We start from the raw sequence: 14,918 nt of genomic DNA on the forward strand, positions 1-14,918 counted from the left end.
CTAACCGCTAGGCTACCTGGCGCCTCGACGCTCTAACCGCTAGGCTACCTGGCGCCTCGACGCTCTAACCGCTAGGCTACCTGCCGCCTCGACGCTCTAACCGCTAGGCTACCTGGCGCCTCTACGCTCTAACCGCTAGGCTACCTGGCGCCTCTACGCTCTAACCGCTAGGCTACCTGGCGCCTCTACGCTCTAACCGCTAGGCTACCTGCCGCCTCTACGCTCTAACCGCTAGGCTACCTGCCGCCTCTACGCTCTAACCGCTAGGCTACCTGCCGCCTCTACGCTCTAACCGCTAGGCTACCTGCCGCCTCTACGCTCTAACCGCTAGGCTACCTGCCGCCTCTACGCTCTAACCGCTAGGCTACCTGCCGCCTCTACGCTCTAACCGCTAGGCTACCTGCCGACTCGACGCTCTAACCGCTAGGCTACCTGGCGCCTCGACGCTCTAACCGCTAGGGTACCTGCCGACTCGACGCTCTAACCGCTAGGCTACCTGGCGCCTCTAAGCTCTAACCGCTAGGCTACCTGCCGCCTCGACGCTCTAACCGCTAGGCTACCTGCCGCCTCGACGCTCTAACCGCTAGGCTACCTGGCGCCTCTACGCTCTAACCGCTAGGCTACCTGGCGCCTCTACGCTCTAACCGCTAGGCTACCTGGCGCCCCGGTGATCTAGTTGTCACCGTTCTGTGTGTAGAGTAAAGGTGATCTAGAGTTGTCACCGTTCTGTGTGTAGAGTAAAGGTGATCTAGAGTTGTCACCGTTCTGTGTGTAGAGTAAAGGTGATCTAGAGTTTTGTCACCTCTAGTTGCAAAGGTGATAAAGGTGATAATGAGTTCACACAGATTTCAGTTTCCCTGCATTAAAATCACTGGCCATGAGAAGTGCTGCCACAGGGTGTGGATTTCCTCGTTTGCTTATGGCCCTATGCAGCTCATTGAGTGTGGGCTTAGTGCCAGCATCGGTTTGTGGACGTATATAGACAGCTAGGAAATATATGGATGAAAACTCTCTTGGTAGTTAGTACGGTCTGCAGCTTATCATGATGTATTCTAACTCTAACTAGCAAACGCTCGAGACTTCCACTCCCCCCTCATCTTACCCGAGGCTGCTGACCGGTCTTGACAACGCACAGAAAAGCCAGCGAGACGTATATTATCCATGTCCTTGTCCAGCCACGACTCCGAGAAACATATTAAAGTTCTTTGGGTCCCATTGACAGGATAGTTTCGAACGGAGCTCGTCCAGTTTGTTCTCTGATGACTGTACATTCACCAACAGAACGGAGCTCGTCCAGTTTGTTCTCTGATGACTGTACATTCACCAACAGAACGGAGCTCGTCCAGTTTGTTCTCTGATGACTGTACATTCACCAACAGAACGGAGCTCGTCCAGTTTGTTCTCTGATGACTGTACATTCACCAACAGAACGGAGCTCGTCCAGTTTGTTCTCTGATGACTGTACATTCACCAACAGAACGGAGCTCGTCCAGTTTGTTCTCTGATGACTGTACATTCACCAACAGAACGGAGGGTTATTAGATTCACCAGACGTACTCGTCAGGATGCCGGTTTGCCTGCCTCTTTTGAGCCGTCACTTCCTCTTTTGAATCCCGGGAATTAGGGCCTGGTCCGGAGGAAGCAGCACGTCCAGAGCTGCCGATTCGTTGAAGTTGAAATTGTCATCCAAATCGAGGTTAGTGATCGCTGTTCTGATCTCAAGAAGCTGTTTTCGGTCATAGGAAATTATGGCAGAGATATTATGTACAAAAAATGTTAAGATCAGTATAACAAAAAAAAAACAGCGGAATTGGTCAGGAGCCCGTGGAAAACAGCTTCTATCCACTGCAACGCCATCTCTACCTGTGTGCATGAGTGACCTGTTGGGATGTGTGTGTACCTGTGTGCATGAGTGACCTGTTGGGATGTGTGTGTACCTGTGTGCATGAGTGACCTGTTGGGATGTGTGTGTACCTGTGTGCATGAGTGACCTGTTGGGATGTGTGTGTACCTGTGTGCATGAGTGACCTGTTGGGATGTGTGTGTACCTGTGTGCATGAGTGACCTGTTGGGATGTGTGTGTACCTGTGTGCATGAGTGACCTGTTGGGATGTGTGTGTACCTGTGTGCATGAGTGACCTGTTGGGATGTGTGTGTACCTGTGTGCATGAGTGACCTGTTGGGATGTGTGTGTACCTGTGTGCATGAGTGACCTGTTGGGATGTGTGTGTACCTGTGTGTGTTGGCTGTAGCAGCAGTCTCCATGTTAAAGTGTCTCATGGCGTTCTCCTGCAGATACTTCTGTTCCCAACGGGTAGAATCAGCCTCTAGAGCCAGAACCCTCTCCTCCCTCTGCCTCAGCAGCTCCCTCAGAGCAGGGGCACTGCCCTCCCCTACACCCCCACCCCCACCTGGCCCAGTGGTCCCAAGCACACCCCCACACACTCTCTGAGGGGAGGAGAGCGAGGCGGAGGTTTGGAAGAAGGAAGAGACATATGTAAAAAATAAAATTTAAAAAAAGGTTTAGGACAATCCAGACCCATTTTATGCATTAACAAATAGCATATGACCTGTTATGACATTGATATGACACCCGCCAAGAGAGCATTATGTGTGGTACCTGTTGCGTGCGCAGTGTGTGTAGCTCTCTCTCCAGCCGTGTACGCAGGCGTCTCTCAAGCTGCTCTCTCTTCTCACAGGCCGTCTGCAACTGCACCACAGCATGCTGCAACCCTTCCACACGTGCCGCATACACACACTTCACACGCAGCTACACACACACACACCAGGGAGGAATGGACACAGATACAGTATGTTGGATTGATCTGTATGTGTATATGGTGTGTGAATAAGTGTCTGAATGAACTACATAATGTGATATACTGTGACGTAATGTGATGTGACGTAATGTGATATACTGTGACGTAATGTGATATACTGTGACGTAATGTGATATACTGTGACGTAATGTGATATACCGTGACGTAATGTGATATAATGTGATATACTGTGACGTAATGTGATAAACAGTGACGTAATGTAATGTGATATACTGTGACATAATGTGATATACCATTATGTAATGTGATGTACCGTTATGTAATGTGATGTACCGTTATGTAATGTGATATACCGTTATGTAATGTGATATACTGTGACGTAATGTGATATACTGTGACGTAATGTGATATACTGTGACGTGATGTGATATACTGTGACGTAATGTGATATACTGTGACGTAATGTGATATACTGTGACGTAATGTGATATACTGTGACGTAATGTGATATACCGTGACGTAATGTGATGTGACGTAATGTGATATACTGTGACGTAATGTGATATACTGTGACGTAATGTGATATACCGTGACGTAATGTGATGTGACGTAATGTGATATACTGTGACGTAATGTGATATACTGTGACATAATGTGATATACTGTGACGTAATGTGATATACCGTTATGTAATGTGATATACTGTGACATAATGTGATGTGACGTAATGTGATATACTGTGACGTAATGTGATATACTGTGACGTAATGTGATGTGATATAATGTGACGTAATGTGATAAACAGTGACGTAATGTAATGTGATATACTGTGACATAATGTGATATACCGTTATGTAATGTGATATACCGCGATGTAATGTGATATACCGTTATGTAATGTGATATACTGTGACATAATGTGATGTGACGTAATGTGATATACTGTGACGTAATGTGATATACTGTGACGTAATGTGATATACCGTGACGTAATGTGATATACCGTTATGTAATGTGATATACTGTGACATAATGTGATGTGACGTAATGTGATATACTGTGACGTAATGTGACATACCATGACGTAGTGTGATATACCGTGACGTAATGTGATATAATGTGACGTAATGTGATGTGACGTAATGTGATATACTGTGATGTAATGTGATATACCGTGACGTAATGTAATGTGATATACCATGACGTAATGTAATGTGATATACCGTGACGTGATGTGATATACTGTGACGTAATGTAATGTGATATACTGTGACGTAATGTGATATACCGTGACGTGATGTGATATACCGTGACGTAATGTGATATACCGTGACGTAATGTGATATACCGTGACGTGATGTGATATACCGTGACGTAATGTAATATGATATACTGTGACGTAATGTAATGTCATATACCGTGACGTAATGTGATATACCGTGACGTGATGTGATATACTGTGACGTAATGTAATGTGATATACCATGACGTAATGTGATATACCGTGACGTGATGTGATATACCGTGACGTAATGTGATATACCGCGACGTGATGTGATATACCGTGACGTGATGTGATATACCGTGACGTGATGTGATATACCGTGACGTGATGTGATATACCGTGACGTAATGTGATATACCGTGACGTGATGTGATATACCGTGATGTAATGTGATATACCGTGACGTAATGTAATGTGATATACCGTGACGTGATATACTGTGACGTAATGTAATGTGATATACCATGATGTAATATAATGTGATATACCGTGACGTGATGTGATATACTGTGACGTAATGTGATATACTGTGACGTAATGTGATATACTGTGACGTAATGTGATATACCGTTATGTAATGTGATGTACCGCGATGTAATGTGATATACCGTTATGTAATGTGATATACTGTGACATAATGTGATGTGACGTAATGTGATACACTGTGACGTAATGTGATATACTGTGACGTAATGTGATGTGTTGTAATGTGATATAATGTGACATAATGTGATAAACAGTGACGTAATGTAATGTGATATACTGTGACGTAATGTGATATACTGTGACGTAATGTGATATACCGTGATGTAATGTGATATACTGTGACATAATGTGATGTGACGTAATGTAATATACTGTGACGTAATGTGATATACTGTGACGTAATGTGACATATCATGACGTAATGTGATATACCGTGACGTAATGTGATATGATGTGACGTAATGTGATGTGACGTAATGTGATATACCGTGATGTAATGTGATATACCGTGACGTAATGTAATGTGATATACCATGACGTAACGTAATGTGATATACCGTGACGTGATGTGATATACTGTGACGTAATGTAATGTGATATACTGTGACGTAATGTGATATACCGTGACTTGATGTGATATACCGTGACGTAATGTGATATACCGTGACGTAATGTGATATACCGTGACGTGATGTGATATACTGTGACGTAATGTAATGTGATATACCGTGACGTAATGTGATATACCGTGACGTGATGTGATATACTGTGACGTAATGTAATGTGATATACCGTGACGTAATGTGATATACCGTGACGTGATATACCGTGACGTAATGTGATATACCGTGACGTGATGTGATATACCGTGACGTGATGTGATATACCGTGACGTAATGTGATATACCGTGACGTAATGTGATATACCGTGACGTAATGTGATATACCGTGACGTGATGTGATATACCGTGATGTAATGTGATATACCGTGACGTAATGTAATGTGATATACCGTGACGTGATGTGATATACTGTGACGTAATGTAATGTGATATACCATGACGTAATGTAATGTGATATACCGTGACGTGATGTGACGTAATGTGATATACTGTGACTTAATGTGATATACCGTGACGTGATGTGATATACCGTGACCTAATGTGATATACCGTGACGTAATGTGATATACCGTGACGTGATGTGATATACCGTGACGTAATGTAATGTGATATACTGTGACGTAATGTAATGTGATATACCGTGACGTAATGTGATATACCGTGACGTGATGTGATATACTGTGACGTAATGTAATGTGATATACCATGACGTAATGTAATGTGATATACCGTGACGTGATGTGATATACCGTGACGTAATGTGATATACCGTGACGTGATGTGATATACCGTGATGTGATGTGATATACCGTGACGTGATGTGATATACCGTGACGTAATGTGATATACCGTGACATAATGTGATATACCGTGACATAATGTGATATACCGTGACGTGATGTGATATACCGTGACGTGATGTGATATACCGTGACGTGATGTGATATACCGTGACGTGATGTGATATACCGTGACGTAATGTGATATACCGTGACGTAATGTGATATACCGTGACGTAATGTGATATACTGTGACGTGATGTATACCTCTTCCTCTAAGTGTAGTGCTCTCTGCTGGGCGCTGCTCAGAGCTGACTCCAGTCTCTCTGCCCTCCGCTGCTGCTTCTCCACCTCTTCCTCCAAACGCTCTTTCTCTATCAGTCCATCCCCTGAGAGACAGTGAGAAACAGAGAGAAGGAAAGGGGGAAGATAAAAGATAAGAGAAAAAATGCTCAAATCAGACTTACAAACCCAATACTCCTCATGACTGGAATGTTCAAAGGTAGCAACATGGCATCCAGCTCTACTGTTGACCAAACTCTGGGTAGGGGTGGATGTGTGTTGGGTGGGGGAGGGAAGGATAAGGGGGGGGGGGGGGGAATCTGCTGAGGCTGCATTCCCAGCACAGACCAGATCATTCCCCTTTGTCTCTGGGTTAACATGTCACACACATGCGGAAGAGGGGAGAGAGACAGGTGTGTGTAAAGGGAGGAGGGGAGGAGATATGGTGCAGAGTGTTTGGGTAGTTTGTGGCGGGGGGCTGACACGTTGAAACAGCACCTGTCCTAAAACTGCTATAAGATATACCCCCTTTCCCTCCCTTTGCCTGTCTCTACTGGCCTCCCCCTCTCTTTATCTCTCCCTCCCCACTCTATCCCTCATTCCTGGTGTTACATACCAGACAGCCCAGTGAAATACAACAAACACTTCCTCTCCTCTCTCATGGTGCCCAGGGAGGGAGAGAATAGGGAGGGAGAGAATAGGGAGGGAGAGAATGGGGAGAGAGGGAGTGGTGGGAGTGAGAGAGAGAGAGAGCTAGGCAGTGGGAGGGTGTCAGTGGAAGTGAGAGAGGGAGGGAGACAGAGCGTGATAATGTGAGAAAGGTGGTGGTCAGGAGGAGAAAGTTCTCTCTGTTTGGGTTTCCAGGCCAGACGAGGTCACTGTCTGTATTCACACTGACTCTCTAATAAAAGTAAGTGTGTGTGTGTGTGTGTGTGTGTGTGTGTGTGTGTGTGTGTGTGTGTGTGTGTGTGTGTGTGTGTGTGTGTGTGTGTGTGTGTGTGTGTGTGTGTGTGCACGTCCGTGCATGGGTGTGTGTGTGTGTGTGCACGTCCGTGCATGGGTGTGTGTGTGTGTGTACGTCCGTGCATGGGTGTGTGTGTGTGTGTGTGTGTGTGTGTGTGTGGCTAAAAGGAAATGGGATAATTGTATGTGTGCTGAATTTAGCCTGGGAAGAGAGGGAGTGGTGGAGAAAAGAGAGGAAAGAAGAGAGGAAAACCTAAATGCTGGGTGTGTCCTCATTCCCACTCACTAACACTCATCAACACCACAAACACACAAGTACTCATCAATACCACAAGTACAGACACAAACACACACACTTACTAAGCTCAGCAGCATGTCCATCCTCCTCTCCTTCTGGCTCACAGCACGCTAGCTGTTGATTGGCAGTCTCCAGGCGATCTGAGACATAGATGTGACACAGTCATACACAGACATAACACAGTCATACACAGACATAACATAGTCATACACAGACATAACATAGTCATACACAGACATAACACAGTCATACACAGACATAACATAGTCATACACAGACATAACACAGTCATACACAGACATAACATAGTCATACAACATAGATTAACATGTTCAACTCCTCTTCTATTAACACAACTTATTGGTCAAAATTACCCAAATCCCATATATACAGCTAAGAAGAAGGTTGAAAAAAGGGTAACGGCACTTTAAGGACCCAATTATTTATTTTATTTTCAACATCCTTTTACAGGTTCCTCCCTCCTGTCCTACCTCTCAGGTCTCTGTTGAAGACAGTCAGGCGTCTTATCTCCCCCTCCAGTTTGCATCTCATTGTTCGGTCCAGCCCCTCCCTCTTTGACGAGCTCTTCGTCAGCCAATCATACTCTTCAGAGATCCTCTGGAGCTCCTCCTCTAACTGCAGCACAAGGAAGAGTAGTTTGTAGAAACGACTGAAATAGGGTCAGATATTTTTCTTCCCCTAATGCTTTAAGACAGGGTGGATGATTAGTTGACTAAGTGAATCAGGTGTGCCAGTTTAGGGTTAGTACAAAAATGTGAAGCGTCTAGGGGGGGGTGAGTTTGTTAAACCCTGGTTTAAGGCCAAATGAAGCTGTTTTCATATCAATATCAAATCATTTCTGGGTAACAATTAAATACCTTACCGTAATACAGTTCCATTCAAATGTTCAAAAATAGCTTTATAGCAAAACCATTTCTCAGGCAAGAATTTTGCTAAGACTGTCTGGGAATAGTCTAAATGGGGAGGGGAAAACTGAAACGTAGCTGTTATTGGCAGAGAGGTTTGGAACTCTTTGTTATTGGTCTATTAATCAATTTACCACATGGTGATGTCACCATGGAAAGCCAAAACTGCTGATTATAAGATCCTGTGTAGATTGTATTTTCAACCAGCAACTATCAGGAAATAACAATGAGCAAATGTGTTCATACTTTTACAGTGTTCATTTTATCAGCTGTTGTACAATATGATATAAAACACACAAAACATTAAAATATTGACTAATGGGGCCTATAAGGTTATAGTGAGTCAGTTATACAGTCACATACAAACTTCCTCGTACCCAGTGCAGTTTGGAGGCCTTCTCTCTGTGTGTCAGCAGCTCGTGTCTCAGAGTCTGGTTCTCCTCACACAGCAGCTGGACCATCTGCTGCACCTTGGCTGCCATGACCACCTCCACACCGGAGGGGCCTGGGGAAGGTTGTTGAGGCTGGGGTTGGAGCTGAGAGACAAGGGTAGAAGTCTGGGCCTGGATGTTGGGGAGAAGAGTGGAGGTGTGGGTCTGGGAGGGTGTGGGACTGTGGTGGTACTGGACTGAGGGACCCCCTAGGGCCCCAGGGTGGTGCCGCCTGCTCTGGTACTCAGGTGGGGGGTTGCTCTCAGCTCTGGTTGGTTGGGCTGTGGACCAGTCCATTATTGTGGAAGAGGGGGGGTCAATGAAGGGAGGGCCTAGCTCAGAATGAGAGGAGGGGGGCTGGGATTTCCCTGAGGGGGAGCAGAAGGGCGGCTGGGTGGGCTTGAAGGGGTACTCTGGTGGGGGTCCGCGGGAGTCTACTGATCCTGTGAGTGGGGTTATGTTTAGGGGTAGGGGGTAACTGAGGGAGGGGTTGCTAGAGGGAAGATTACTAGTTCCATTGGCCTCAACGCTGATTTGGAGGATCCTCTGGCTGAGAGAATACACATGACCCTGCTTGAGTTGCCTCAGAGTAGAGTCTCCATTGGCCCCTCCACCCCAGATAGACAAACCCTCAGCCTCATCCCCATCACTCATAAAGCCTTGCTGAGGGCCCAGGGGTGGGCTGGGGCTGGGGAAAGGAGAGGGGTCAGTGTTGGTGTCAGGGCTAGAGGTCTCAGAGGGGCTGTGAGGAGCTAAGCTGGTCCAGGCTGAGGGCTGGCTGTCTGGGGTGTGAGAGGGGCTAGGCAGGCTCTCCTGGTCCTCCAGTGTATAATAAAGCTGGTCCTGGTAGTGGTGTTGTCCCTGGGTCTGGGTCTGGGCCTTGGCCTGCTCATAGCTCGGCAGCTCCTCTAAACTGGGCTGGAGGGAGGGTTGGGGGGGCTGGGGGAGAGGGGGCTGGGGAGGTCCATGTTTCTCCAGGGAGCTACCGTCAGCCTGCTGCTCCTGCCCCTGAGGCTCCTGCCGAGCCCAGCGCAACTGGGGGTGAGCTAGTGGGCGGTGAGGGAAGGTAAGGGGGTAAGGTGGTAGTTGGCTGTCTGAGGTGGGGGCACCGCTACAGTCTATACCGCTGGGCGGCTGCTGCAGTAGGGGTGGGGAGGCCACCTGCGAGGGCTGCATGGGGTTCAGGTTGTCACTCTGAGGCCCCCATCCTCCCTCTCCTCCTCCGTAGCTGGTTTGTTCTTGTATGGTGCTTGAGAGAAGCTTCCCGCCCTCGTCCTCCTCTCCTCGCATGGCGCTCACACAGGGGTGGGACACAAAGGCCAAGGCTGCATCACCTAGGAAACAGCAGGGGTCAGAGGTCAATGTCAGGTGTATCATGCCTAAGGCCTAGCTTATCTCCCCCTAACTGCTAGTGTACCTGGTTCCCTGGCAGGTGTGGAGGTGCGACGGGTGAGAAGGATGGACAGTAACGGTGGATGAGTGGTCATTGACGTGGGGTCATTGTTGATGGTGAAGGGGACTGTTTCTGGGGGGCACTGAACGACGTCCTCCAGTGCAAAGACTCCTGGGAAACTATGGTACAAAGAGAGACCTGGAAAAGAAACAAAAATTAAATTGTTGTTTTTACTTATAAGTTATAATAGGTTAGGGACCAGGTGAGTGTTAGTGCCTAGTTCTCAGGAGACGACACTGTCTGGTCATCTCCTGTCCTCAGCATTCCCATCCTGGTGTTTCCCTCCAGTACCTCTCAAAGTAAACAGACTCAACCACATGTCCAACTATTGCCTGTCCTCTGAGACACACACACACACACACACACACACACACACACACACACACACACACACACACACAGTAAAAGGTGGAAGATGTCCATAGAATATTTTAACCATATGCATAGCAAGCTTGCTGTTGTGGCCTACTGGACAACTGACACATTAACCCAGGGTTTCCCCAACTCGGTCCTTCCCCCCCGTTTCCCAAACTCGGTCCTGCCCGCCCGTTTCCCAAACTCGGTCCTGCCAAAACGTGAACCCAGGAGGGGCCCCTGGACCGGGTTTGGTAAACCCTGCACTAACAGGCCGAAATAGACAACAGACGCACTAAAGGACAGAAATAGACAACTGACGCACTAAAGGACAGAAATAGACAACTGAACTGACACATTACGGAACGAAGTAAAACCGGAGCCAAATGCCAGCACTATATAGTCAGCCATAATTGCGACCAAGCCGCAATGCACACTTTGAAGACAAACACCCAAAAGTTATTTAGGCTAGTTAAAAGTTATTTCGGCTAGTTAACTTCCCGAAAGCCGGTCAGAGACGGCCCTACAAAATTTGAGACAGCTCAATGAGTCTGTGCGTGCGCAAGGAGCGCGTGGATTGAACTGACCAAAACATCACATGCTGTAAGAAAGCTGACCTCACGCACTTCTTTCCCTTATACAGGCATAAACGTTTACCTCGGTGCTAAATGACCGGTCGTGTTGAGACACTTCTCTCCGCGCGCTAATAGTGCAACCGGTCTCGATGCTGACTCCCCCGGCTATAAAAGCAGATTCGGGCAGAGGCGCAAACAGCCGTGGGTCTGCGACAGTAGCGCGATCGTAATCAGCCCCGGACCGTTCGTTCTGGCATGAGCGGAATGCCAAAGCAAGACCTGCAGTTCAGGGGGGCGTGCCGGGGTCCTAGCGCCCGCAGGATAATAACCAGGGGTCATATTATTATTATTAATTAAGGTTGTATGACAAACTACACCAAATGGTGTATTGCTGCCACCTACTGTATTGAAACAGAAAATATTCCATTAGGCTGTGGACCCCACATCATACAAAACATTAATAAACAAACACCCCACTCCTTCAGGAACAGTTCAGATCACCTCCTGAACAGGCTCGGGGCCTGTGAAGATGGAGCATTCATCAAGAAGATTCCTTGTAATACCTCTGCTGTAAAATACTTGAGTCCCAATAAACACTCAGCCACACTCACAATGATGCCTGTTTTCTCAGATTTCCTCTCTGTTCGCACTGTGCAGTTGATAACCAATGCAGTAAATGCTACAAAATCCACCTTAACATGAGACATGTCAGAATCCCTCTGCAGACAAGGAATATTCTCTGGTGTCTCTACTCCTGCTACCATTAGTTCTTCAACTCCACTTCTTTCTTCCACTCGTCTCACTGCTTCCAGATAGGAGACATGCTGGACAGCTCTTATGTGGGTCAGTTTGCGTGCATCAACCACTTGATCCAATTCTTCACATATCTATTGTATCCTTTGCATTTACTTCTAGCACCAGGATACAGCATATACGTGAAGAATTGGGTCAAGTAATGGCAGTAGGAGTAGAGACACTAGATAATATTCCTTGTCTACAGAGATTCTGTCATGTTGCAGAGTTAACGCCCTGTTTCAAAGATCCACACACGTTTTCTCTGACACATTGGTGCGGCTTGCATCCGGGTTAAGTTAAAATATATATATATACTGTATATAAATCAATAAAGATCCCCACACAACACACTCCAATCCAATCTTCTTGAGGCGCAGAGCACGCTCTTCTCATTAGATACAAAAAAAATAAGCCCTCATTACTGTCATCGACATCACCTCAATCTGTATAGAGACTTCAAATGGATTTCCCAGATAACAACATCCAAAACCCTCTGACTAAAAAAGACTCAGAACTAGGCTTGGATGTGTATGATTCCACAGCCCTTTACTTCTCTTATTTCCTTTTGTATTCGCCTCTGTAATCCAATTCATCTCACTCTCATCTCTACTCACGCCATCTTATTCAAACAGAACATCCGCCGTTTTCTTCCCTGGGCCTTTTCACCAATACCAATCGGAAAGGTTCTAACCAGGGGTCATAGTTCAGCCCCAGGATATAGGGTTCCAAAAACCTAATGGATTCAGTTAGGTTCAACTGTAAAACGGATGCTGATTTATGGATGGAAAGAGAGCTCTGCCTAACTCTGTCTCACCTGGCGTTTTGTTACAGGTAATATTTATCAGAGCCTATTTTTCACACACACACACACACACTTGTTTTTCTAACCTATTGGGACCTAAAATTGATTTCCACTTCCATTCCTATTTTCCTTAACCCCTAACCCTAACCTTAACCCCTAACCCTAACCTTAACCCCTAACCCTAACCTTAACCCCTAACCCTAACCCCTAACCCTAATTCTAACCGTAACCCTAACCCTAAACCTAACCCCTAAGCTTAAAATAGCATTTGTCCTCGTGGGGATGTGGGAAATGTCCCCATGAGGGAGAAGCTTCCTTGTTTTACTATCCTTGTTGGGACTTTTGAGGATTTCAGGTCCACACAAGGTTTGATAAACAAAACCACACACACACACACACACACACACACACCGGGAGAGAAGGGGGCATGTGTAGACTACCTCCGTCGGGCTCGGGCTCGTTAGACACTCCAATGTGATCCAGCCATTGGGCCACATCTTCTGGAATCCAGTTCTCACCAGACTCCAGTCCTGCTTTCCCCCTGGGTGCAGAATCCAGTCCAGCATTTATTTCAGACCCTGACTCCAGACCAGCCTTCACCCTGGGTTCAGAATCCAGTCCAGCATTTCTTTCAGACCCTGACTCCATGCCTGCTTTCCCCCTGGTCAGAGGAAGCTCTGGTTAGGGTGTGTGTGTGGTTAGCTTTATTCCTGCATGTGAGAACTTGCTTCGTACTCAACAACAGTCTGTAAACACCTACTTATATGTGTGTGTGTGTGTGTGTGTGTGTGTGTGTGTGTGTGTGTGTGTGAGTGAGTGTAATGAAAAAACATTCCCTACAGCAACAAGATGTGTGAGAGATCTCTATCCCTATTTCCCTTTATCTCTCGCTTGTCTCACACACTTTCCCCTTGCTTATTCACACTACAGAAGAGAGCAGAGGAGAAAGTCAGTCACAGATCACAGTACCTACACTTTACCCCCCCCCCTCTCTCCGTCTGTAAATTTCTTTCTCCGTCCCTTCCTCGCCCTCTGTCTCCCTCTGCCCCCTCGCCCCACCGTTTAATGGAGATTGTCCTACCTGAGTATTGCCCGTGGATAATGTCTGATGAGAACGATGATGGTGAGAGTCAGCGATGAGTGTGTGCTTTGGGGCGTCTAAATCCACCAAACCATCAAACCCCACAGTCACACAGACATGCCGACTCTGCCCAGACTTGCCTCAACACACACACACACACACACACACACACACATAGGGGCGTCCTTGGAATGAGGGAGGGAGAGAAAGAGGCATGGGAGTGATAGAGGTGGGATAGAGAGAGAAGAAGAAGAGAGGAAGAATTAAATAACCAAGTAGAGAGAGAGAAAAAAGAGAGAGAGAGAGAGAGAGAGAGAGAGGGAGAGAGGAAGAAATATTAATTTCTCCTACATTCTGCCTCTTCGTCTGTGTTTAGAGACATTCTGTCTGTTCTGTTATCTGGCTACTGAGGGAAAGGACACACACACACACACACACACTCTCTCTCTCTCGCTCTCTCACTCTCTCTCTCTCTCAGAGCGTTGGGCCAGTAACCGGAAGGTCACTATTTCGAATCCCGAGCCAAAAAGGTGAAAAATCGGACATTGTGCCCTTGAGCAAGACACTGAACCCTAATTGCTACAGGGTTGTCATTGATAAGCAGACCCTGGCCATGACCCTACTCTCAGAGAATGTCTCAGGGATATGCAAAAAAAAAAAATCATTTTCAATACATACTTGTACATGTGTGAAATAGGACAAATATAGGCACCCACCAAATGTGTCCTATTACACATACTGCCAGTGGTGGAAAAAGTACCCAACTGTCATACTTGAGTCAAAGTAAAATACCTGAATAGAAAATGAGTCAAGTTAAAGTAAAAGTCACAGAGCAAACTTCTACTTGAGTAAAAGTCTAAAAGTATTTAGATTAAAAATATACAAAAGTAAATGTAATTGCTAAAATATACTTAAGTATCAAAAGTGAAAGTATAAACCATTACAAATGTCTTATATTAAACAAACCAGACAGCACCATTTTCTTGTTTTTTATTTATTTAAGGA

At 46.2% G+C, this 14,918-nt stretch overlaps 1 protein-coding gene across 6 annotated transcripts in view; it reads right to left on the reverse strand.

Annotated features, from left to right (window-relative positions):
• The window catches only part of LOC110508024 (angiomotin-like protein 1), a 21,525-nt gene extending 7,176 nt beyond the window's left edge, over positions 1-14,349 (reverse strand). For 2 of the 6 annotated variants that reach the window (XR_016492518.1, XM_036964619.2), the window contains exons 1-8: positions 11,318-11,518; positions 10,271-10,444; positions 8,800-10,187; positions 7,988-8,132; positions 7,559-7,636; positions 6,221-6,342; positions 2,621-2,770; positions 2,234-2,448 (exon numbers count right to left, since the gene is read on the reverse strand). Coding sequence is in view for 3 of the 6 variants with exons in the window: in XM_036964619.2 (XP_036820514.2) it covers positions 2,234-2,448; positions 2,621-2,770; positions 6,221-6,342; positions 7,559-7,636; positions 7,988-8,132; positions 8,800-10,187; positions 10,271-10,340 (2,168 nt within the window). In the remaining 3 variants the exon portion in view is untranslated. Of the gene's footprint in view, positions 1-2,233; positions 2,449-2,620; positions 2,771-6,220; positions 6,343-7,558; positions 7,637-7,987; positions 8,133-8,799; positions 10,188-10,270; positions 10,445-11,317; positions 11,519-13,272; positions 13,494-13,913; positions 14,099-14,264 lie in introns of those variants that run through there. The other 4 variants (XM_036964618.2, XR_016492519.1, XM_036964617.2 and 1 more) reach the window with 4 other exon arrangements.
• Positions 14,350-14,918: the final 569 nt, after the last annotated feature.

Source organism: Oncorhynchus mykiss, chromosome 27 (genome assembly GCF_057628025.1).
Source record: "Oncorhynchus mykiss isolate SJ-2025 chromosome 27, ASM5762802v1, whole genome shotgun sequence".
NCBI classification, from domain to species: Eukaryota; Metazoa; Chordata; class Actinopteri; order Salmoniformes; family Salmonidae; genus Oncorhynchus; species Oncorhynchus mykiss.